Raw genomic sequence first — 25813 nt, 5'->3', positions numbered from 1 at the left:
CCGCAACAGACACAAAAGCTAATATAAGCTCCCTCCCTCAGTTGAGCCAGTAGTGCAGCACATCTAAAAGCTCGGACCTGGGCAATCGCTCCCTTCGCATTAGCAATACTTATCTGATTAATCAGAATGAAAGCAGATTTTGTGTGTTCAGCCACTCTATCTTTGCCCGCAGATACTGACAACCCAGGGCATTTTCTATCACAATCTCAAAGCAGACCTTGCTCCCACACATACATCAAAATAACATCTGCTGAAAGTATTTCTTTGAATCGCTCTGCCTCTGCGGTATCTGCACGCTTCTTCAACAGGGCTCGCACTGAGCAGTATAATTAAATCAATAGCTGAGCACTGCCTTTGGGGTCCAGTGTGCGGCCGCCCGCTATTATTAATGAGTTTCACGGCTCTCTACCTACCCGGCACCTGCCGCACAGTCAAAAATCGGGCCCTACCGAGAACTCACTGGCAACTTTTGTTTCCAGCGACGCCATCGGATGCGCAGGGCGTGACTACGGGGAAAGGAGAGGGCCAGAGGACTGCAGCACAGCGGGGATGCTTTGGAGGAAGGGAGCACGGCCGGAGCATGACACAAGCACCTCCTGCGGCACCTGCTTACTACTACCGCCGAATTGCTAGGCAAACTTGCCAGAAATTACTATGGCAATTAAATTACGGCATCGCAAGTGTTTACTCTATGAGGTGAAATAGTCTGCCGCTCACTCTGGCACTTACTGATGATGCAGGGTCAAGTCACTCAGCCAGTGTGGGATCCCAGCCGTGACTGCACCGCAGGTCCTCTGGCGTCTGTGGTTCTTTTTTCCTGATTGTTTACCTGATTGTTTTTGCCTTTTTTTGTTCTCCTGTGTTACTTGTTGTGATTGTGTTTTTGTTGTTTTTCATTCCCCGTGCCCCCTGATTTGCCGCCACCCACTCTCTCCTTTTCCCGCCGCTGCTTCCCCGCCCCCCCAACTGAGCCCGCTCCCGCCTCCCTTCCGACGAGCCACGAGAAGGTACTTCCTTTGGTGATCGCATTCCTGCCAGCATTGTCTATTTGAAGGCGCCCTACACTGCTCGTGTGAGCTCATGGAGCGATAACGATTAAATTCTAAAGTTCTTAAGATATACAAGTGGTATATTTTTCTACTCCATAACGGGGAACAAAGGACATTGTTTGTGACTATCAGGCATATGTACATTTATTCTATCACCCATTGAGGTGTAACAGGGATCGGTTTTTTGGTCCTGAGGAAGAAAGCCAAGGGGATGGCTTCTGAAACATATCGATCTTGTAGGAGGTGACTCATTATAGTACACCATCTACACCTCCCCACTTTTACTATTCTCAGCCAGGGAAGACAATAAAGTATTTTCGTTCCACTAGCCAGAGAATTTTTAACCATCTCACATTTTCTTTTCATGATCCCACGCACTAAACATACGCACCAACCACTGAATAAAGTGCTCCTGCGTCTACGTAAGTCGTAGCACGCCCCGTCCCGTAGAGGGGTGGGAAGACCCCAATGATGAAGCATGACCCTGAATCAGGTTTCAGTGTGTGAGGGGTATTTTAAAATGTTTTGAAACAGTGCCCTTCCCACAAATTAAGAGAAGGAGCTCTGATCCTTTTGCACCATTTTTCACGTATGACTAAACACTTCAAATAAAAATAGCAACACACACATGGGTGCATATATATTCACATAATACATGGTAGAATACCTATGTTGGATAACAGTATCAAGAGGAGGACAATTCTACCTTTTTCCTCTGCACTCCCTCCTTTGATTTTTTGATTGTGCCTTGGATGTGATCAGTAATCTGTGAGTGTTCCATAAGCCTTTCTTGACCTAGGTGAATATGGGTAAGCTTACTAAATATTTTTTTTTTTGGACAGGTGTGCAAGACCTTGCTGGATACTGGCAGTATTCGTTTGGGCAGATATAACTGGAGTAGTATTGGAGATTCACCCAGAACGTAGTTCTGAATGATGTCCGAACAGGAATTGGCTGAAGTAGTTCAGATTGCAGTAGAGGATCTGAACCCTGATCAGCCAGGTGAGTTATTAACATTTATTCAACTACAAGATGATTGTTTATAAGTATTTGTGCATCCAGTTCTTACATCCTTGTGTATGGTTTAACCAAAACCTGTGCTTGGTTCAACATTTATTTATAGGCTACCGCATACACATTCCTGCAGCAATCTTTTAAATTTTTAATTGAATGGCAACATTTAGTTTAGGTAGATCCAGTGAAAGGAAAACTAAGAGATGGAGAGATTCAGACTTGGGCTGGACAAGAAGTTTTTCGTGTTTGTTGTGTTTCAAATTTGCACATTTGATATTGAGTGTGGGTGTATTGAGTCCTAATGGTAACTCTGGGACATTACATGGACTCATTTGAAAAGAAATGGCATTAGTTTGTAGAGTGCCCTGTTTTTAGCTGAAATCTGTTGTATCGAAAGGATGTGAGAAGTATACGCTTTAAAGGCTGATTAAAATTCAAGTGGAAAAGTTCATGAATTGTACGGGAAAGAGACAGAGTATTGAGAGAGGCTCATAAGTAAACTTTGGCAGTACCCAATTTACTAGGTTCAAGTAAATTGGTCTATGCTTTTGGTAGTGTGGAATGGGAGAAATGAGTGCACATTTTCATAAGTATTCAGTACCAAATTGAACTAGAAGTCATAAACAATTGGAGGAAAATCAAGTCAAGGTATCATGGGGAAGTGGATGGGGTAGGATAGAGGGATGAGTGGGAATAGACGCAGTAGTTTAGAACCTTTGTTTTCGAAGGGTTGGTAAAACCATCCAAATAGGAGTGGCCTTATGCAATCGCATGATGAGAGGAGGGGAGCAGGGATGGTGGAAGAAGCAAGAAGAGGAGAAGCAAAGTGGTGTTGAGAGAAAGAAAAGGAACCGATCTAAGAGTGAGCATTCGGGAATGCTAGCTGCTAGAGAGATTGGCAGGCATAAATTAAAATCTCATGTCATAGAGAAAGACTTATCCAATGATAAGATAAGAAGCATTGCAGAGCAGAGTCTATGATGTCAATGTTGTGTAGAGAAGAAAAAAAAAAACATGATGATCCCCTGTATCAAATGCTGCTTATAGAGAAAGAAATATAAGGACAGGATGACCGATGATTGTCGAAAGCCAAGGAAGTAAAGTGTGCCACCGAAGGAGTGTGTAGTTCCAGTTGAATGGGGAGCACAAAAGTCTTATTTGAAAGTGTTAGGAAGATTATTAGAAGTGAGGTGTATAGTAAGACGGTTGAAATCTATTTGTGTCAGTTTCCTGGAAAAGAAAGGGAGCTGGAATATTTAGTGGGAGAGAAAGATTTAGCATTAAACTAATGGTAGTGCTATTGCAGGTTTGAAAAATAGTGGATAGGTTCCAGATAGATGAAAGTGGTTAAAGGGAGAGCCATGGCAGAGAAGAACCTTTGAGGAGCGAGATAAAGATATAATAATTTGTGAGCTAAAATGATCTGATTGGGTGCAGGATGGATTTGCTGATTTGAGTATAGAGAGGAGTTTCATAAGTAGAGTGGTAGAAAAATTATAGAGTACAGTTGGCTAATCTAATTGGTAAACTGGGATAAAAAGAGTCGGTAGTAGTGAGTATCTCTCATGACGGAGATCTTTCAGGAAACGTGAATTACATTCTTAGCAATGAGTGAATAATTTGTGATGGAATTACATGACGAGATTAAGTTGTTGATTGTCCCTGCACAATTTTCAAAATAGGTTGATTTTGTGTTGTCTAAAGCTAGTAATAGTGCGTGTAAGGCATGTTGATAGAGGTCATGATTTCCGGGCTCCTTTATTTGCAACGTTTGTGTAGGAGCTTCCACATGATCTTTTTAAGTAAACAAATGACTGGTGTGATATAGGGTTGTTGGTGTGGAGACGCAGGTGAGAATGTTCCTAATAGGATAGTGTGTGTCAAAACCATGTTGAAGTGTTGTGTTAAATTGGTCAAAGGCTCTGGAGTATTGTAGTAGTGTCCGATTGTTGTGTATATACTTTAGAAAGGCAGGGAATTACTTGGGAGTGTTTTCATCTTAAGACTAGGGAAGAAGGAGAAGGTGAAAAGAGAAGGAAAGAATTTTAATGGTTCTATTTATAAGGTCATGATTAGAACAGAACTTAGTTCGAAGGTAGGGGGAGAAGGTATGATGTTTTGTTTAGCATGAAGTGTAGAGGTATGCCCTGTTATGTTCAGGGGAGCAGTATGTATTTGTTAAGGAGAGCTTAAATCAGCTTTATGTTTGAAATTGAGTTTTGAGTCTTTTTTTAAGTCAGCATAAAGCCCATTTAATACAATTGGCAGAAATATGCCTTTCTTAAGCACAACCAGTGGCAACTCTGTCATTGAGCAAACCCATGTCTGTTACAGACTGTTACAGACTGTAAACATCAGAGTGGTTTTAAAATCTAAAGCAAAAACAACTTTTATTATGCTTTCTGTATCTATGAAATCTTAGACTTGTTAAACTAATGGGGATTGATTAAAGTCTGTTCAGCATCATTATTCTACAGGAGACAGAAGAATTGGTAGTCTTAACGTTTATCCTCAACTAAAGACACAGTTGGTTCGAGAAAGGGCTGCTGACAATGAAGAAACTGAACATTTTTCACCACCTAATTAGCAGATTATTCATTGGGCTTGAACTAAACTTGAATGAAATGGAAATGATGGTTGTTGGTGGCAAGAGTGCACCTCCCGGCTCACAGAGATGGGACCATATCCCTTTGAATTCAGTAGTGTTCCTAATTTCAGAACTATCTTGTATAATCCATCTAAATGCTTTAAAGACGTGCCATCTGGTTGATGCTGGTTGCCCACATTTTAATCACACTTATCCTCATCTATGGAGCCTTCATTGGCTTCTTTTTCAAAAACATATGTTCTTCTAAACTCTCTCCATGACATATTGTTCTTTATGCGGGCAGTCACTGAAGTCACAGATGTTCATCCACAGATGGTCCTCAGAAGGCAGTTAAGATCTTCATCTGCAAAGCTTTTGTCCATCCCACAATATCACTGCTTGGAAGCTGCAGGTCGCTTTGTGGCACCTACACTTTGGTGTCAACCTTTTTGGTATCTACTACATCACCCACACTACCATGCATCTTGAAGTGCAATGAGGAAAATAATAAAAACATGACTTTTTGCAAGAGCCTTTAGTATTTGAGGTATATTGCTGGAAATCCACATTTTTTGGAGGGACACACAGGATTTTTCACTTCTTGCTGGACCCTATGTTTTTGCTGCGAACACAAGGAGATGATGGACGGAGCGCTGACACTTTTCAGACACTCACCCCCGTCACAGATCTGGGTTGAATCCATCATCGTTCTTTAGCTCACTTCGCCACCCCAGTTCAGACACAGCTATATGCAAATCAGTTTTGACCCTGTGTCTCATGGGAACAGTCCAGCCCGAACTGCCAAGCCAGGTCTTCCTTGGACTGGAAACCAGCATCCTGGGACCGGTAATGGGCTAATAGCCCTCATCAGCCAGGCTAGCTTGAATCCAGTGGCAAAATGAGCAACAGACTCATGTCTGGGCATACCCTGTCCAGGGTTGGAGAAGATAATACTTCATGGTCATCAGGAGGAGCTGCGCAGATGTGAAGAAGCACCCAGAAGGGCAGGGGGAGGATGTTCCCTCTACCTCTGTTCCTTCCACCACCTCCAAGGACCCGCTCCACAGAAGAAACCATGGACAGATCCCACATCAAAAAAAGAAAATGAGCACATTCAACATCTAGGTATATGACACCACTTCCTTGCTGTTGAGAGCTGACTTACCTCTGAGGAACTGCAGATCAAGGACTAGGTTGTCTACTTTAAACTCTCTTGATGTCGTGGAGACATTCAACGTCGAGGTACTCCTTTCCACCTTTAAACTGACTCGGTCCGCAATCTAAAAAAAGAAGAATAATTTTGCGGTCTTCAGACACGGCCTACTCAACGTCTCCGTGCACATAAGTCTTGCAAGCAGGTACCTTGTCTTCTGCCTCAGAGCACTCTCCGGGGAATTATGCCCTGTCCAAGACCTCATCCAGCGCAATCCGAACCAGATGTTCAGTCATTGTCCCCTCCACCTACGCAGCCCATAACTCTTGTCACCCAGCATTACTAACGCCGGCTCTTCCGATCTTCCATCGACTGATTGGTTCCCTGGTTTCTGCTGAGACCCTAGTGACACCAGCTAGGAGACTGAGAGCTGGCTGTCCAGATCGCTGAGGAGACAGTCTAGAAAGTTGAATAGACATCACCATTCTCTGATTCCTTCTCTTAATTGTTCTAGATATTGTTCTAGATCTACTCATCGCTCAAGGTCAACTCATCGGTCCTATTCTTTATGATACCCTAGGTCCTCTCATCGCTCTTACTCTACAGCATCATCTTCAGTTTGTCACTACTCCCTGACTCCTATGGGTTTGCCTCCATCCAGGGTTTCCTCTATTGATGACATATCCACTTTTCAAAAAGTCTTCAGTCCTCTTTGAGACGCTACATTCTCATTCTTTTTCCTCCCCTTTGCTGCTGTTGGTTCCATGACTTCTTGGTCCTGCAATGGAGTATTTCCTTTGTCCAGCTTAAGCCAATTCTTAGCCTTCACAGTTGCAAAAAGAAATACAAAGCTCCGAGTAAGGTCCTTTCTTCCGGCATGCAGATCCTCATCCTCATTGTGTCATAGTGGCATCAGCAAAAACCCCATCCCACGTCCTCGCCCTTAACAGTGTATCCTGAGAAGGCAAGCAAGAAGATGGATTTGCTAGACAGAAAGTTCTGTGGTACAGCAACCATTGCTATAAAGACAGTGCCATTGTTCATTTTGGATGTCACGATAGGGCTCTGTGGTAAATCTTCATAGATAAGATAAGTTACCTTGAGAGGATAGACAGAACTTCTGAGAAGCTTCAAGATGATATCATGGTATCTAACCAAGTGATTAGTAACCCTGCAGATATTGCCAAGCTAGATGTTCATGGCAATTGTCATGGTCTTTGCCAAGCTTAATAGCTCCATCTTACATGTTTACAGTCAGATTATTTAAAATCTTCCTTTTTCTGTAATGACTTTGTTTGGAGATTTTGCAAACGAAGAAAAGCAGTGCATAAAAGTAGAATTGGCCACATTAAAAGCAGGTAGCGTAAGGATTACAAAAAATATTTCTTTAAGCCTTTCCAAAATTGAAATGTAGAATCCGTCCAGTGCCCTAGAAGTACTATCAACAACAGCATCAAAAAACCTTTCAGCCGTGAAAAGCTACGAAAGAAGGGACACTGATTCTCCTCTTCACCCCTCTCCATTCACCACACCAGTGAGGGAAGCATCAGCTGTCATCTGGTAGAGTGGAAAAAGAAGATTATGACAGACAGATGGTTGTTAAATATTGTAGAGAATGACTATTCTCTGAGGTTTCAAGTCACCATTTCCGTCCATTCCTCTGAGTAGGTCTTTTCAATATCATCTAGACTTGCTTCATTTGGAAGTCAACAACCTCCTCTTCAAAGATGCCAAATTATGTGTCCCCAAACACCAGAAAGGGAAGGGGGTTTATTACTGCTATTTCCTGGATTAGAAGAAACGGCTGAGGCAGGAATATAGTTCTATTTTAGACCTCAGGATTACAAATAAGTTAATAAAGTTTCAAATGTTGACACATCACCAAATATACCCTCAGTTACATCATCTGGATTGGATTTATATCATGGATCTTAAAGATTCGTGCTTTCACATACCCATCATTCGAAAACTTTGCATATTCTTGGGATTTCTGGTGGGCAATGCTCATTATAAATACAAAGTCCTACTTTTTGGCCTAAAATCTGCTCTTCTCTCTTATTTGAAGTGCATAGCAGTAATGGCAGCTTGCCTGTGAAAAACTGGTATCTATGCCTACTCGTACCTAGACGGTTGACGTTAAAAGGCATCAACACCTCAGTGTCTCTTCAGCTTGACTCTGTCTGTGTTTCACCAGTTATGCCTCAGAGTAAATCACTCCAAGTCACCAGTGACTTTGGAGCAGAGACTGTGCTCTGTCCATTTAAAGAATCTGACTCTTCTGCAGGCAAAACAGCTGATAGTCATCACATCTTGTCACTCCTGGGTTCAAAGGGCTTTCCACATAGTTTTGGTTCCAGACACCCATCTGCAGATGAGGCCATTGCAGCAATGCCAGGAAGACCAGTGATATCAACTCTCAGGCTATTGGGAGGGTAAATTTACGAAGCCCCAGGCTGCAATTCACTCTCCCATGATGGAACCTTTTCATCTGAAGCAACATCGCAAACCATCATGCTAGATGTTTCTCTCCTGGGATGGGGTGCCTATATGGATGGTCATCAGAGCCAAGGATTGAAGTCGTCGAAAGAAAACACCTATCGCATCAGTCTCCTAGAGTTGAGGGCAGTTCATCTGGCCCTGAAGTAGTTTCTAACAGCTCTACAACTGATTTCCTGATTGTTCAGACAGACAACACCACAACAGACTGGGAGATACGAGATGCAGAGCTCTGTATCTAAAATCCCAATAGGATTTTCCAGATGCCGACTGATTTGCAAACACAGACAATATGAAATGCCCAAATTAGGCATCCTGGTATTAAAAACCAGGAACACTGGGAAATGCTCTTTTGATCAGTTAGTCAAAGAAGTTAAATGCATTGCCTCCAATACCATTGATACAGGTGATCCTCCAACCAGCGAACGATAGGATGAGAATGATTCTCATAGCTCCAGAGAAGTGGCTTACACCAACCTTTTACACATCTCGGAACCTCTACAAACAACACTGCAGTGCAGTCTGGTTCTTCTATTGAAGTGTGTAGGCCACATCCTGCATCCCGTTCTTCATCACTGAGCCTGGTATCCTTGCTTCTGAACTTCTGCAATGCGGACATTTAAATCTGCCAGAAGATTGTATAGACATCTTGAAAGATGCCAGACATCCTTCCACTAGTGAGTTATAGTCATTCAAGTGGAAGAAGTTTTGCATTTGGTGTCTACAAAAGTATATTGATCCTACCAAACACAAAGAAGAATCTGTTCTCCTTTATCTTCTTGATTTAGCCAAGTCAGTGCTGACATTTTCTTCTATAAAAGTACACCTTGCTGCCGTAACCGCTTACAGGGAAAAAACATGACAAACTGTTTTTCAAAATTCTGGTTGCGAAAGATTTTCTAGGAGGGTTTAGGAAGTTTTACCATCCCCAAAAAGAGATCTTTTCCTCTTTGTGGGTGGAATGTTGTCCTGCCCAAATTATTGTGCCCCCCCTCCCCCTCCCCCACCCTCTCCCCCTTTTAAGCCTACAAATTGGGCATCTCTTCAGCATGTATCCTGGACGGGTGCTTTTCTGGTGGCAGTTGCTTCCGCCCCTAGAATTAGTGAAATCCAGGCCCTAGCTTGTAAAGAACCTTTCAGTGTATTTAATACAGACAAAGTGGTTATGAGAACTCATCCTCGTTTTCGTCCTAAGGTTGATTTTCCATGTTAATCATACAATTTCCCTTCCAACATTCTTTCAAAATTCTTCTGCTCCAGCTGAAAGGGCTTTACATACCTTGGATTTAAAAAGTGTTTCAAAGTTTTAGCTTGATAAAACTAAAAACATTTGACCATCTGACCATGTATTTGTTAATTATGGTCGTTCATGACCCCATTTGCCTACTTCTGTAGAGTCCTGTATTTTATTGTTACAGTAATGCCAACAAGATTTTAGCTTGCGTGCCAAACCTCATTAAATAAGAGGTAGAGCTGCTCTTGTGGATTTATTACCGAGCATTTACATTCAGATGTGTGCACACCAGCCAGTTAGTGGTCTGTACATACGTTCAAAAAGCACTCTTGCCGTGACACAGATTCCAGAGCAGATGTTTACGTGGGACAAACCTAACTTCGGAAACTGCTCAGCTATTGCGCTGTAGGTTTTTCTTTTGCCTCTTCTTTTAAGTCGTGTATAGGAGGTGGGTTTGCTATTCTACTCTGTGCCTATGGCTTATAATGAAGTTCCCCTGGAGAAGTGGGAATCGTTTATTAAATTAAATCCTAGTTCTCTTCCAACAGAATTTACATTAGTCCCAGGAAACCCTACCTCCTCCTTGCAGAAGAGGCAAAGTTAATTGCTCTCGGTTTTTGTGGGATTCATCAACTCTGTTAAAAAAATAATAATAATAATAAATACTGGCTCAACTGCCACCTACATTGTATGATGTGATACTGGAAGGGCTCTGTGCCTTAAAGAAGCTGCACGCTTTCACCCAACCTTTAAGGATGCAGCCTATATGGCTATATTGTGCATATATTTCTCACCCTTTCCTTCTAAAACGTTTTGTGAAAGTGCTTTCAGGTCACTGGGTTTTGTTTTGTAGAGTGTGTAAATTTAAGTGAATGGTTGAAAATTAACTAATTTGGCCTGTTCTAAAGAAATATACTCTTAATTAATATATACTTTATAAAAAGTGCTCCGGGATCCTATTTGTGGGCACTTATGATTGTAATGAAGATTCCCATGTGGGAGAATTAGGTTTTCTTGTAAGAAGCTATTCCTTCTCCTGCATTAGCTGCTCAGCCTGTCAACTATGGGTTGTTTTTTCCCTTCTGGTCTGGTATTTTTCATTTTGGTCTTAGTCATTCACTAATCCGGCTGCCATCTCATTCTCTTCTCTTTTCCCTGCAAAAGACTTATTGTTGTGTGTATTTTTTAAAATTTATTTTACTTTAAATATTTGTATGACATAAACGTCACCTTACATGGTAGTGGTGCTCTGCTCGGGATTATGAAAACATCATACTAAGAGGATGGATGATATTGCTGTCTCCCTGCCACCGCATCTCAGTTGTCGTTGCCCCCTGCTCCTCAAGAGGACAGGGGCTAGTAGAGGTGAGTGGTAGTTTGAGGATAAGTGGCTTCTCTGACATTATGAGATCATACCTTGCTATATGTGTCTGTATCTGATCAATGTAATTTGATGCTATAGCTATGCATATGACCCTCCACAAAGTATATCATCCCCTGCTGGCCAAATGGGGTTGCCTCTTGGCATGTGAGCTTGTTTCAGCCGCATTCTTTTGTACAGGGCACATACAATTCTGCTAGTAGTAGGAGGATGTTCTTAGCATGTCAGCTATTCTTTGCTGGGTGTCTATTGGGAGATTTTTGTGTTAACATGGGGTAGGTACTTGGCACAGTGAGCAGTACTTAGACCTAAGTAACTGTACGTCTGAATATGAGTATGTCCCTGACACATGTGGCTGTTTTTTATGTTGATCACTACCTTGTCATATAAGGCAGTTCTGGAATACAAGATCTAGTCATATGAGTCAAGTGAAGAGACCATATGAGCGTATGATTGCTATGCTTGATCTTGGCATTAGCATTTGAGGGTGCGCATTGTGTGAATCATGCCTCTAAATGGGTTCAGATAAATAGATCTCAGGGCTGAATGTGACACTGTAGAATGCCCTACAGGTATGTATTTAAATATTTAAATAAATATAAGAATACCTTTTGGACCTGTGTCAACCATATGATGGGTTGTACCGTGGCTATCGGTGGTTTCTTAGTTAATAGACCGATGGCAGCTAAATTGTATTTTTACCTACTTTACTAGCTTTATTGTACGAAACATACATCGGATTAATGATTTTAATTTATACTTTAGTGTTGTCCTCATGTTCAGAGACTGTGATGTTACTTTCTGCATTGTCATCTGCAATGGCAAGACCAGAAACCGTGTAATGTCACTTGTTCTACTCAAAGTAGTTTGGTTGCTGGACCCTGGATTGCGGACGAACCACACATGGCTCTTGTTAAAAAAGACTGCATTGAGAATATCTTTCTTTTGCACGTATTGCATTATTGTTGCAGAGTTTGCATATGTACAATGTCAGATCTTTGGTACACTTTTTAAAATAACATTACTTGTTTATTTAAACAAATTAGACACTTGACATAAGAAATGCTCCCCCCTTTCTGGAATCTGCTTATGTAGTAGCTCCCATGCTAACTTAATCTCTTTAGCGTAGTGTGAGGTTTTCTACAAAAGGCAGCTTCCCATGCTCAAATTTCTTCATCCAACCAAGTTGTGGGGACATGAAGTTAATGGAGCACCCACTAAAAGTAACCTGGTCGTTGAACCAGTGTTGCTGTTCCAGGCCCCAGAACAATAGGCCATTGACTTTCTCTCTCCCAGCTCTAATTTACAGCGAATTATATGCTCGCTAAGCCTAATCTTTTTACACCAACTACACAGTTTTCGTATTTTCTTAGAGCAGTGCATTTTGAAGATCCCCTTTCTTCTACTCGATGTCCCTTTCCCATTACGACAGCATAGTTAAGCATTTTATAAAGTGCTGTCTTGCTTTCATCGCAATTTCATGAGGTACTGAATTTAATAAAGCAAGTTCTTGTTCAGAGTCCTGAATATCAAATATTCATGTTTTAAGTAATTTTACCTTTAAATTGTTCACTGACTTATTGTAATATCCCACGGTCCTTAATTATTTTGTTTCTTCCCGAAGTCATTCATTTGTGAATCAATTTTTGTACGTATCGGAGATTTGAATTGGCCAAATGTCTAAATTTGCCCGTGTTTTAATCTCCACAATATATGATTTTGACGCGCCCCCATCTGGGGGTTTAATTGTATTTCCTTTATTGTGACAGCACTGAGACCTGCTTCCTGGGGCTGGGGACCTACAGGTAAAGTGACTTCAGATTTTGTTTTCTTCTAACAAGCTTCCTGTTAAAAACCCACATCGCTTTTTGTATTACTGTAGCTGTCTGATGTTTCTGCCTCTTTTTAATTCTCTTCTCCCTTTGATATCATTGGAAAATATGTATTTGTATGATCCTCTGCCATTCTTCCAAGTCTCCCCTAAATTACTTTAAAACTCTTAATGATTATGCATCCAGCTCTTTCTCTAACTGGCCTCTGCCACAGCCTTCTTCTTTATTTGTGATATGTTTTAGTTTCTGTACTATTTAATGCACCATGCTCGCTGTTCTTCACATTGGCATTTTCGTTAATTTTGTTTGTTTTATTTATCATTGCAATACTGCCTCGTGGCCACATCGAAGATCTCTTCTAGACTTGGTTGAGGAAAGTAATATTTGCATGCAGGCAGTGCATGTGGGGGAACTTAGCTACAAGTAATTGCAGAGTGTGTTCCCCACAGGTATAGCTGTGGTGAGGGAAAAATTGTTGGCCCTTCAATTAAAATGTGTTGTGTGTGACAGCATTACTTCATGTATATTGGGTGATACGGTGTGCACTGCGTTAGCGTGGGGGCCATACCAGATAAGCAAGGCAACCGTTGAATGTACAGTTAGGATCCAAAGGCACGGAAGAGTAGTCACCAATGACTTCCAGAAGGTTAGTTGATACTGGTGTTCCCTCAGTGATAGATTAGGTGCATTTCCGATTCAGAGTCTAATAGTATATTAAGATGTGATTCGTTTGAATTTGAGTTGACAGCTAAAGGAGTGGTGGTCTGAGTTTTAGTGTTAATTGGATGTATTGGTGTGCCAGAAACCCATGTAGGTAAGGAGTTGGTGGAGAGCGGGTGGCAGGATCTATCTATTTTCCAGACCCTAATCTCTTAGCCTTGTGCTCTCTTATTCTAAAGTGCCATGAAAACCAGGATTTCGCAGATGGAAAGAATATCACTTGCTAAAGGATGTGTTTTTTAAAATGTTGTACTGTATTGTGGGTTGATGGGTACTTGGGACTAGAGTTGTGTCACCTCCTCCACTTAAGATCTGCAATTTATCCCAAACTGATCTTCTTATATTTTTTAAAACAGAAAATGAGAAACGTTTCCTGCTGATGTCCAAGCTATTCCTTGGTAACATGTGCTCTTCCAGCTCTCGTTTTAAGACATAGTATTGAGTGACCTGGAATGGCTTTTTGTCCCTTCACCCCTGCCTCCGGAATCAAAGTCTTGTCCATTGGTATCATATAAACCTGTACTCTTTCAGTATCTTTTCCTGTCATCTACTAGTTTCATGAATTGCTGGTAAGAACATCAGATATAGCCGGTGGAAAAATTCCAGCAGTCATTAGGTGCTTATAATTTCTTCCACTCTTTATCCTTTATCTGCTCACTACAATATTGATCTGTGGTTCCTGTCATGGACAGATGTCTGATACAGAGTTGGACTAGCGTCGTCCAACTTCAACTCCAGCCAGACTTGGAGCCATAGCCTACTTTTTTCGAAAGGCCCTGTAGGAAATACGATTGGGAGAGATCTGTGGATCCCCATGGCTACCCAAACCCATTGGAAGTGCCTGAAGAGAATTGGTACGTTGAACTGGCTGATGCCAATGGTTTGGACACCTCCCCATACATTGACTTAGTCTCTCCTCCTGTGTAGCTACGAAGGAAGGGGCTTCCTTTGCTGTGGTGGTGAGGAGGGCAGCTGAGATCCTGGACTTTTATGCTGCCCTCGCTGGCAGTCAAGACGAATGTTGTGAGAGTGGTGCCACAGCTGGGAGTCACCCCCACAGAACCTCTCCTCCAATTTAATGAAGTGCTAACAGATGGCCTGCTGGGGGCATGGGCCAAGTCCTGCACAGGACTATTGCCCACCGCCACCACCCCACTCCAGCTTCGCTCACCCAGATCCCTACCCTGGAGATCCTAGTTGTCACATCCGGAGTCAAACCTGGTGCGTTCACTACCTCACCACCGGATTGGGAATCCAAGAGGCTGGACACCTTCAGCAAGAGGATGTTCTCTTTCGCCAGCCCCGCACTGCGGTCGGTGAACACAGTGCGCTTCTTGGGCTGATATTCCCACACAGTTCGGGTTTCATTCTGCGTATACCCAGAATATTACTGAACACAACAAAGTTCACCATATGCTGTGGACTGGATACAACCAACTCGCTAAGCAGAGCGATTGCGTTGTCAGTGGCACTCTGACTCCACATTTGGCTGAGCTCTACTGGCTTTTCACGGGATAGCCAGGCATCCCTTATGGGCATGCCCTTCGATGGCAACCTCCTCTTTGCCAACAAGGCAGATTCACCACTCGAGTGCTTTAAGGACAGCAGGGCCACTGACAGGTCATTAGGACTCTCCATGGCTCCGTCCCAACCTCACTCTGCTTTTCGCCCCTTCCATCGCTATATTAGGGGCTACCAACAGTGCCCATTCCCACCTATTCACCATGACCAACAGATTTCTCAGTCCTTTTGTGGCCGTGGATGCCGCAGTTGCCTCAAGCCCTGTGGGACCCAAGGCCAGAGGTCTGCACAGTTTGCCACCCCTCCAGCAGCTGCATCTTCCAAATCCCTTAAGTTTACCCTTTCACCATCATGGACAAATGCTTGGTGGCAGGATCCAGCACCATCTGTCCCACTGGCAGTCCATAACATCGGACAAAAGGTGCTACAAATTGTTACACCCTTCCATTCACAGAAACCCTGCCATGCATGCCACCATCCTCAGATCGGATGACTGAGGACCACCACTCCCTGCTCCGCCAGGAAGTGCATGCTCTTTTGGCCAAAGGAGCCATCGAGAGGGTGCCAGCATCATAAGAAGGTTGTGGTTGCTAGTCCCCCTATTTTCTGGTGCCCAACGGGATGGAATGCCTCCATTCTGTATTAGACCTGCACCCTCTCAACTACTTCCTGAAGAAGGAGAGATTCAAGATGCTCACGTTATCTCAGTTCCTGTCCTCCCTGGGCCATGGAGACTGGATGATAGTGTTGCACCTGCAGGATATATGACGTTCCTGTCCCAAGACAGGTGCTCCTCAGGGTTCGAGCGATGCAACAAGGGTTCCACCCCTTGATCTCCCCAAACTCTTACAATGAATGCACAGAGTATTAGAATGATCAAGTGAGGGAAGGGTAGGAAGGGAACAGCGGGGAGTAGGACCTGTAATACAAATACACACCATTAATAACAAAATGCATGCAACACTACACTCAGTTGAGTCTCACTAAATGTTCCCAATTACCTTGGACGTAAAAACAACACACACCAACTCTGTCTTCCTTCAGACCACTTGGTATTACATCATACCTGTTACCAGAAAAGATAAAAGGAACATACCAGCGTAAACCAGCTGAGGGCCCCCTTTATCACTAAAACTAAGAAACACACCTGGTTCCCTACATACCGGTTTGTAACCCTACAAAGCGATAAGTAGAAATACTAGAATCCTTAACGGTAGATTCGCCAGGTTCAATTAATTCACCCTCTTTGGTAATGCTGTTTCCATATAGAACAAAAGGAATATTCAAATGATAAATCCAGACTCCGTATTTCGAAACGTGAACTTGAAACAAAAATGGTCTAAATGTCGTTCCTCCCGTTATTCACCAAATCCTGATGGCTACAAAGTCACAGCAAGGAATCTGAAAGACTAGCGGTTCACTCCGTGTGACCGTGGTTGTCTTTCGGGTAATAATCAAAAAGTGTAATGTCACGAAAGAAAGTGAACAATGGCGGTTGTGGCTCACTGCATTAGTCTGAGCGCAACCGCTTCCATATACTAAACAAAATGCTGCTCCTACCTTGTAGCGCAGGGATTGCAAGTCTTCAAATGAACATTCCCCTTCACTTTCGGGCTAGGAAATGCCGCGGGGAGCGCCCGATCTGAGAGGTCAATCACAACTGACGGGAGCTGATTGAAAGGTTACCTCCTGTCTCCTGACATGACGAACGAGCACATGAACATGCTCAACAGCTTCGTTGGGTATCCAAATGAAGTCCCCAGAGCTTGCCGCTTCTAAACGCCGTGTGTCTCCGTCTGACTCGCCGGGTAACTGATTTGACAGGTTTGAATCCAGGATTACGCGCATGATGTTGCGCGCGTCGCTTCCATAAATGGCTTCTGCTCTGCCTTCTCTCCTGCTGCATCCTGGGAGTTGTAGGCAATGTAGGCGCATCGAGGACCGAACCTCACAGGATGACTATTTTTACATACCCACCCTGCCTGCCCACCTGCAGTTCATGGTGAACCACGAGTACTTTCAGTCCTCTCTGCTTCCTTTCAGCCATACCAGCACCCCTCTGGTGTTCACATTGGTGATGGCTGTGGTCGCAACCCACCTGCAGAAGTGAGGGGATTCATTCTTCCCCCTACCGTGATTACTGAATGTTGAAGACAGGCTTGCCCCAGGAAGTCGTTTCCCACCACCAGACACTGTCAATGTGCTGACGTCACACCTTACTCCTTCTCTGACGCTCCCTCTCATCAGAGCAGTTTTTGGCCTCTCCTCCAAATCGACGTGTCCATGATATTCAGGCTATGATTCGATGTTTCAGCCTCTGTCCTCAATTTCAGTGAGACTGACTCGGCGGCTGCTGGGCTCCATGGCCTCCTTCATCCTGCTAGTAATACATGCCCGCTGGCATATGCAGGCTTTGCAGTGGGACCTGAAGTCCCAGTAGTCGCAGCATCACGGTAATCTCTTCGACCTGGTCCAGATATCGGAGGGAATAGCAAAAGATCTGCAGTGGTGGTTGACGAACTGTGATTGGGTCAGAGGCACCTCCCTCTCCCTTTCCCACCTAGAGCTGACAGTGGAGACAGATGCATCTCTCCTGGGTTGTGGCGGCCATCTGGTAGAGGTGGAGATCAGTGGATTCCGGTGTCTAGCGGAGTCTGAGCTCCACATCAACCTATTGGATTTGAGCATGATCTGCCTGGCACTGAAAGCCTTTCTTCCTTCAATCAATGGAAGGCTAATTCAGGTATTCACAGATAGACACCATCTCCACCTCTGGGTGGAGATGGTTTCTCCACCCAGAGGTGGTGCAAGGTCTCCATTGCTGACTGGGGAGAACCTTAGTTAAACCTATTCGCCGTGAATCCTCACTGTCTGCACTTCTGTGTGCTGGAGTTTCCAAGGCAACTCTTGCTTGGAGACTCATTTCGTCTCAAGTGGTCTTCAGGCCTCCTGTATGCCTTTCCGCCGATACCACTTCTGTTTAGAGTTCTCAAGGAGAATGGCCACAAGTCTTTCTTCTGGCTCTGGATTGGGCACAGAGAGAATGCTCCTCAGCTTGAGCATCAGTCCTCCAATCAGGCTGCCCTTTTGGGAGGATCACCTGTCATAGCAACAGGTTGGGGTCCTACACCTGAACCTGTGCACACTCCTCCTTCATGCATGGTGATTGAGCAGCGACAACTGACAGTCTTCGACCTACCTGCAGAAGTCTGAGATGTCATTCTTGCTGCCAGGTGTCTCTCAACTAAGACAGTATATGCCTGCCGATGGGACAAATTTGTGGCTTGGTGTACCACCAAAGATGTTGGTCCCCTCTTTGCTCCTTAGTCTGATGTGTGATTTGTTTTATATTTAGCCTGGCAAGGCTTTACTTTGGGCACAATTAAAAGGTATCCTTCAGCCATATTGGCTTTCTTTCGGTTGCCAAATCAGTCCTACCTGTTCATCACCTGTTCATCATTTTCTAAAAGGACTCCCAACACGTTTCTTCCAAAACCCTTCATCATGCCCCATTGGGACCTGAACTTAGTTTTGACATTTGTGATGGCTTGCCCGTCAAGCCTATGCACAGCTGCCCTCTGCTTCTCTTGAAAATCAAAACAGCCTTTCTAATGGGCATTACATCAGGCAGGAGGTTTAGCGAGCTGCAAGCACCCGCTGTGCACACCTCTTTACACCAGCTTTTTTCCAGATGAATTGGTTGTGAGAATGCGTGCCTTGTTCCTTCCAAAAGTGGTGACACCATTTCAGATTGTCCAGACCATCACATTGCCGACTTTCTTTACTCCGCCTCTCCCTCCCAAAGAAATGAGAGACTCCGTCACTTGGACCCAAAAAGAGCATTATTGTTCTACCTTGACCATACTAGAGAACACCGGATGGACAATCAACTCTTTATTGCTTCACTGGAGCAAAGAAAAGGAATAATGTGGAGAAACGGACCATCTCCAGTTGGATTGTACTCTGCATTAAGTTCTGCTACACACTGGTCAAGATGTGGCTCCTAGAGGGCTTTCAGGCTCACTCCCTCAGAGCCAAGCCTGCGACCACTGCATTAGCCCTGTCCTGGACATCTGTCAGGCTGTGACATGGGCACATCTGCACACTTTTACCAAGCACTACTGCCTGAACCGTTGGGTCTGTCGTAACATGCGTTTTGCCCTTTTGTTCCTTCAGGGCTACCTGGTCTGAATTTGTTCACAGACCCACCTCCGGGAGGTATTGCTTGGGTCTCTATTATAAGGTAAGGAATCTGCTGCTAGAAGTTTCTCAGATGAACAACTTACTTACCTTGGGTAATACTATTTCTGGTAAAGACTCTATCTCGCCGCAAATTCTCTACCGACCCTCCCATCCTCCCTACTTCCACAAACAGATTTTTTTTTAAATAGTGTGGGTCTTGTAGGGCCTTAGTTTCTGTACACTAACTGGTACATCAGCATTCTGTTGTGGCTCCGTGTATCTGGCGTGGAAGTGTCCTGATAAGTAACTGATGTCAGCACGCTGGAGTGGCGCCTATATAGGCCCAGCGCAGACAATACTTAAGCGGAGCTCATAGAAGCCACCTACTGGCGTGCAGACGTACTGCTAAAAAGAATTTCGGGTCCAGTCTGACTCCATGGGAATGTTCTTAGGTAAGTAATCCGCAGATAGATAAAGTGCCTACCAGATAGGTTTTTACCGAAGGTAAGTAACTTGTTTTTCTGGCGGACAACATATCTTCCTGCATAGTCCTTCTTGCCCTTCATCTGCCCTTTTTGAGGCAGTGCCCTTCTTAATAAGATCTCACAGTAAGCATTCATGTTTCTGCTGTTGTTATCTCCTATCGACAAGCTCGTAGTCCTTATCGCACTTTTTAGTGGGTATGGAAAAACTGCAAGGAAATGACGCCAGGCAGTGCATTATCGAGGTTGATGTCATTAGTTCCTGGGCAAACAAAGCCACAGCTGGATTTGTAAGTTGACACCTGGCGGCACTGGGTAGCTGGTAATGTGAAAAGGTTATCTAGATCGAGTCTGTGGTTTGTAGGATATCAAAACGTGAAGAGTATGTGAGTAGATACAGTATCCACCAGATGTATTACAGTAGGTAAGACACTTTTTCTTTTGTATATGGTCGGACCAAGACAGTCTCGCTGAGACTCTAAGGGCTGAATCATTTTACGTTTCTTTGGTATTGACGTAGAGCTCTATTTTATTGCAAAATGCATCAAACTTAAGGGCTGTTTTAAGACCTGTACTTGCAGTTTTAGCCAATAAGGGCCCCTTGACTTCTCCACTTGTTTGCAGTACTTTGTCTTTTAAGGTGTGATGCTTCGGAAGTCGCCTGACGGACAGTTTTTTGTTTTTGCTTAGATAGCATCATATTGCCATGTATTGGTAACAGTGCCAGATGCAGTACCATCTTCTGCCTTTTCAACTGCGAAAATGAAGCCTGTTTCACTGCATTGCTTCTTGTCACTGCCTTACGCACTAGCCCTATGTGAAATTACATTTATGCTGGCATATGCAATTTTGCAAAGTATTTCCGCATCCAGGGGCATTTTCTGCTCAAACGAGTCTCCTGCCAGTATCTCAAGAGGCCTTCTTACAAGAAGAGCATGCGTAAGGCAGTGACAAGAAGCAATGCAGTGAAACAGGCTTCATTTTCACAGTTGAAAAGGCAGAAGATGGTACTGCATGGGGCATGTTATAAGTTTAAACCATAAAGGCTTGTTAACGATTCAGAATTATTACAGAAGTCAAAACTATAGTTTATCAGTCAATTTAAGGAATTCGCATGAAGCTGAGTAAATTGTAGCATGAAGTCAAGTCTCAAAATACTCTAAGTCTCAAGCATGAGACAGACTTAGATCTGCTCTCTAAGAATCAAGAGATTGGGGGCATATCAGCAAGGGCCTGCGATAATTATCGCACAGCGCTTTTAGCGGAGGATAATTATCGCAGGCTAACTCTGGATTCTATTGTGGAGATAGCGTGTTATCAGCAACGCTTATCTCCCAAGCGATAGGAATCCATGCTGGAAAACAGTGTGATTATCGCTGGAAATCCAGCGATATTCGCACTGCGACCAGCGATACCTTGCTGATATGCCCCCAGGTGTAAGGAAAGTAGCGATAACTGTGGTTAGCGCTACTTTTCTTATCGCTATGCTTGTTTGCGTGCAGCTTGATAATTGGAGAAATGTCGGTTAGCGACATTTCTCCAGTTATTTTGGCACGGAACGCCCACTTTGCATCTCATAAGAGATGCAAAGCTGGGCGTTGTTGAAAGGGGCGCTAAATCAGCAAAACACGCAATAGCGTGTCTTTGCTGATAAGGCGATGAGATTATCGCCGCTTTTCGCCCGAAAATGGATGCAAAAGCGGCAATAATTTCATAACGCCGCTTGCTGATGTGCCCCTAACTCTGGCTCACCCCCAAAATAAGGCCTCTTTTATAGAAAAATAGACAGTAGAATCACACAGTTCGTATGAAGTGGGCAGAGTGTTACATACGCTTAGCAAATCACAATGCAAAATAAAAATCAACACCATCCCCTACATGAAACATAATTAGAGCCCTACTGACTTCATTGTCATTGGAACATGTTAGTACAAATTTAGTTACACTTAAAGCAATGATAGTCTTATGAAATGAATAGACTTACTGAGGTTTGACAGGAAAAGCCTATACGTTACATTTGAGAGGAAAGCTTCCTCAAGAGCTCACAAAGAACAACACATTATTGATAGAAAATAAACAGCACTCATGAAGGCATTTTAAATAATGTTTCTTGCACATTTACCTGCAGATGAAGAAGAAATGCAAACATAATCATGTTTAAGTTTCAAGATGGAGTTACGGCTAATTTAAGACTAGTCTGACCAACTTTATGAAAAACTAGTTATTTATAGTGCAGTGTAACAGTTTTTAACATAAAACATTCAAGACATTACATATTAGTTAAAAATATCTCCATCAAATTCCCCCTCTGATGACGATATGGGCCTACCATGTTATTGATTTTGGGAAGGACTTGGATAACCCTCCATTTTCCTCCCATTTTTAATGCCCATGATCGGGGAGTTGCAGGGACAACCTAGTACTTCCGTCAAAAGGATCTGCTAAATCATCTTTTCAACCATGAGTTTCATTGCCTCCCCTGCTCCCATTGTATGATTGTACTGAGGAATTTGAGGGAAAGCTACATCAGGTTTCTCTGTAATTCTTACTGGTTCTTCACTTGTATTCAATCCAGTTTCCTTGCCTGTAAAATCCCTAATCTCCTCTTTCACTGTGTCTTAAATCAGGAGGTAAATCATCTTTTATAAGAACTGGGAATAAATAAACTTTTGACTCTTGTTATTTGATTCTAAAAACCGAGACCTAGTCTTGCATTTGAATCGCCACCGCACCTGGTGTACAGTTAACCACACAATTAATTTTGTAGAGAAAATCTCTATCTAGTAGATTAACAAGATTTATATCACATATTATGAACTGATGGTGATCTTCAAGGTGGACAGCTTTTTATGGAACACTTCCTGGGTCCTGTTAGTGATCTGCTGATTGTTAATACCTACAACTTAGACTTCATTTGCTTAGAGCGGTAGGTTTGGAGCCTTCATGGGATAAACTGTGGAGCGTGTAGCCCCTTTATCAATCAGAGAAGATACTAAGTGCCCATTTAGCTCGTCATTTACATAATGGCCACTCTGTTCTACCTGTAGCAGTGCAACAAACATGCAATCTTCCTCCCCCTTCAAGCACTGCCATAGTGATTGATTCGGTCTAGTAGGAATTCCGAAAGTCAGTGAAATCTGAGGAATATCATTGCTAATTATTAAACTATTGTGTGGAAAACTGGAATGCTTCAGAAAATTTGTTATGTTATTTCGAATATTTTGCTGCATCGATGGAGCTACAGGCATATTTGCAATGAATTGCTCTTGAGTCTGCGTGTTCTGCACAGAAGCCAATTGGGTTGGGACCAATGACTGGGTGTTTTGCAGTCTGTTCTGTACCATCTGATTTGTATTTTGCTGACTCCAGGGACCAACATTATGTTTAATTCAATATGCATTCCGTCTACATTCCTGTTTGCAGCATCCAAGGCGCCCACAGTAATAACAAGGTGTGTTTCTCTTCCACATGTTTATTTTCATAATATTCTCATTAGGATGATTTAAAAAGCTCTACCTCTACCCTGTAAAAGAACATTTCCAACTTTGGATGCATACTGCATCCTATTTCCCTGCACAACTACTCTTTGTGTGCTTGAATTATCAACACCAGTAAAACAGAATCAATACCTGAATCCATCATTGGATTTCTACCACTCTGAAAATGCTTTGTTTGTGCAATCATGAGGTTTTTTTTTAACTTCTGCCATTCTGAATTATAACGATCACTACTTCAGTATCTCACTGATGCTCTTAGTCTGCCAACACATCACACTTTGTTAAATACCAGAAGTAAGCTCCGGGGCAAACCTAGCTCAAAAGTCAACATGAAACCGATAATGTCTTCTCTTGTTGAATCTTTGACTCCACTATACTTTTTTGAAACCTAAATTAGCCTCTCCTGGTATGCATGCACTGATTCTTTTGGCTCCTTAGTAGCTCTCATAGTTTTTGACCAATTCACTTGTTTTTCCGGCACTTTTTGTTTCACATGCATTATCAGTTCCTTGTGCTTTCCACAATGGTAGGAGCTGGCCCAGTTTAAGAAGAATCTCTTGGAGGCTCCATTGTTGGCCAAGTTACAGCTTCCTTAGATTCAGCCCATAAATCTTTTGGAACAATAATTTCAAAATAAAAATATTCAAATCCACTGAAACCACTTTTGAAAGTGTTACTAGACTTTTCATCTCTGTATACCATTTATCTGTTCCTTAGCGTTGGAAAGATTGCCATAAATTCAAGAGCAGATCTCTGCCAAGGAATATGCACATATGCTCCTGCATGCACTACTCGTAAAGGAAATTCATGCACAACTACTCCCATCCCAGGTTTTGTTTTTTGTCAGTGTTTTATCCATCGCGAACTCGACCCTACGGTATCAGAGCGCTTTACGCGTGCACCAGTTGCGTTACAGGTGGACACGTTTTCTTTTTGTTAGGCACGGGGAGATCAAGTGATTTGCCTAGAATCACAAGATGTTGAGTGTCCCTTCCAAGACTCAAATCGAGTTCCCCAGCTTTGAGGTCGACCACTGCAGCTGTTAGGCCACATTCTCTCATTTGTACTTTCAAGGTTCATTTCTACATTTGTTTGTCTCCTTCTCTGCCTCTGACCTTTTCCTCCCATTTCCTTCTTCCACTTACCCCTTAATTACCTCAGATCTTCCCATTTCTTTGCACTGTTTGCTAAATCTCTAATAGGTACTCTGAGTTAATAGATACATTACCTTTACCTCATCTTCACTCATGTCCATTCTATAATTTCTGCGCAAGTCATTCCTTTTTTATAAATCAATGTTATGTCCTTCAGCCCACTGCTCAAGCCTACCATATGCTTCATGCACACATCTAGCTTTTTCTCTACTCAGATATTTCAATTTATCCTCATTGTATGAAGTGAGTCTTTCTTTCCCAATTGTCTCCTGTAAAAGTTCTGCATATTCAGTTTTCAACTGGAAAATATTGATTTTCCTCCTTGCCAGCTCTTTCGATTGCACTGTAGTAACAGTGGCAACAGTAGGAATAGTTGTAACAACATTAGATGTAGTGACATTAGCAGGAATAATCACATTAGGTCCTGCTTTACCCTCAGGTTCAGTTGGCATGCCTACTGTTTATGTACCCATACCCTCTTCTCCTGCATCTATATCTTGAGTAGATCTCTTTGTCGCATCATATGGAGGAGGTCTCGAGTCTAATTGGACATCTAAAAATGTGTCCCCCTCATCTGAATTATTCTCTGTTTTTCTTTTTCATTTCTTTTGTAATTTTTCTTTTTATTTGTCACATTAACAATTGTGGGAAACAATCAAACATTGTATTCTCTCTCCATGTGCTCTTCTGCAGCTGCCATTTTGAATGTAACCAATGGCACACAGCATTTTTAACCTGACATTTCATTTTCTTTCATTATTTCATTCCTTCTCAATTACGATACAATCCCATTCACTAAGTGCTTCAAACTGTACAGGTCTAAGTTGTGGTTTTCTTCCACTCATCACATGCCTTAAATAATCCAGCTTTTCCACATTAAAGGTACCTTTTAAAGGAAATTGCATGTCCTTGTCATCACATGTGATCTTGTTCTATTATTTTAACCACATATATATGAAGCCCTGAGTTTAACATCATTTCATTGGCAGGATAAACTTCCGGAGGTATCTTTTCTCAATCTATAATAGGAACCTTAGACTTCTTCATTGTAGCACCCATTTTTACTCATTCTGACTCTACACAAACCATGTGATAGAAATTCCAGTAATCAACCAATCACAGTGTGGCTACAATAAAGGCTAACCAATCACAGCGCAACCTTTAGCGACAACTAACCAATCAATGTGTGGCTCACTGTAGCGATCAACCAACTGCAGTGCGGCTCACTATGATGTAATGCCTTCAGAACCACAAACAAAAGACACAAAAATACAGCCCAAAATAACAAAATCTCTACCTAAATCAAGGAAAGAAGGCAATATCAATTTCTCTTAGGAAAGGGGTGGTATCTTATGGCGCTATCATTCAATGAGACAATAGTGTTTCATGAACATATGGAGCGGCACTCACAGAGCTGCCTGGCAGATGTCTAGGACAGGGACTTGGCTTGGTAAGGCAGCGGTAGCAGCTTTGGCCCTGGTGACTGTGTAGCATATCTTAATACAGAGCAC

General features: G+C 42.8%; 1 protein-coding gene across 4 annotated transcripts in view; it reads left to right on the top strand.

Annotated features, from left to right (window-relative positions):
• BANP (BTG3 associated nuclear protein) overlaps window positions 1-25813 on the top strand; it is a 973724-nt gene that overhangs the window by 57314 nt on the left and 890597 nt on the right. For 2 of the 4 annotated variants that reach the window (XM_085637629.1, XM_085637628.1), the window contains exons 2-3: window positions 1892-2051; window positions 12684-12719. In XM_085637629.1, coding sequence (XP_085493755.1) covers window positions 1982-2051; window positions 12684-12719 — 106 coding nt within the window. In that variant the 5' untranslated portion in view covers window positions 1892-1981. The remainder of the gene's footprint in view (window positions 1-1891; window positions 2052-12683; window positions 12720-25813) is intronic. The other 2 variants (XM_085637630.1, XM_085637631.1) reach the window with 1 other exon arrangement.

The sequence above is a fragment of the Triturus cristatus genome, chromosome 12, assembly GCF_964204655.1.
Source record: "Triturus cristatus chromosome 12, aTriCri1.1, whole genome shotgun sequence".
NCBI lineage: Eukaryota > Metazoa > Chordata > Amphibia > Caudata > Salamandridae > Triturus > Triturus cristatus.
This window is presented reverse-complemented; position numbering and strand designations above follow the sequence as displayed.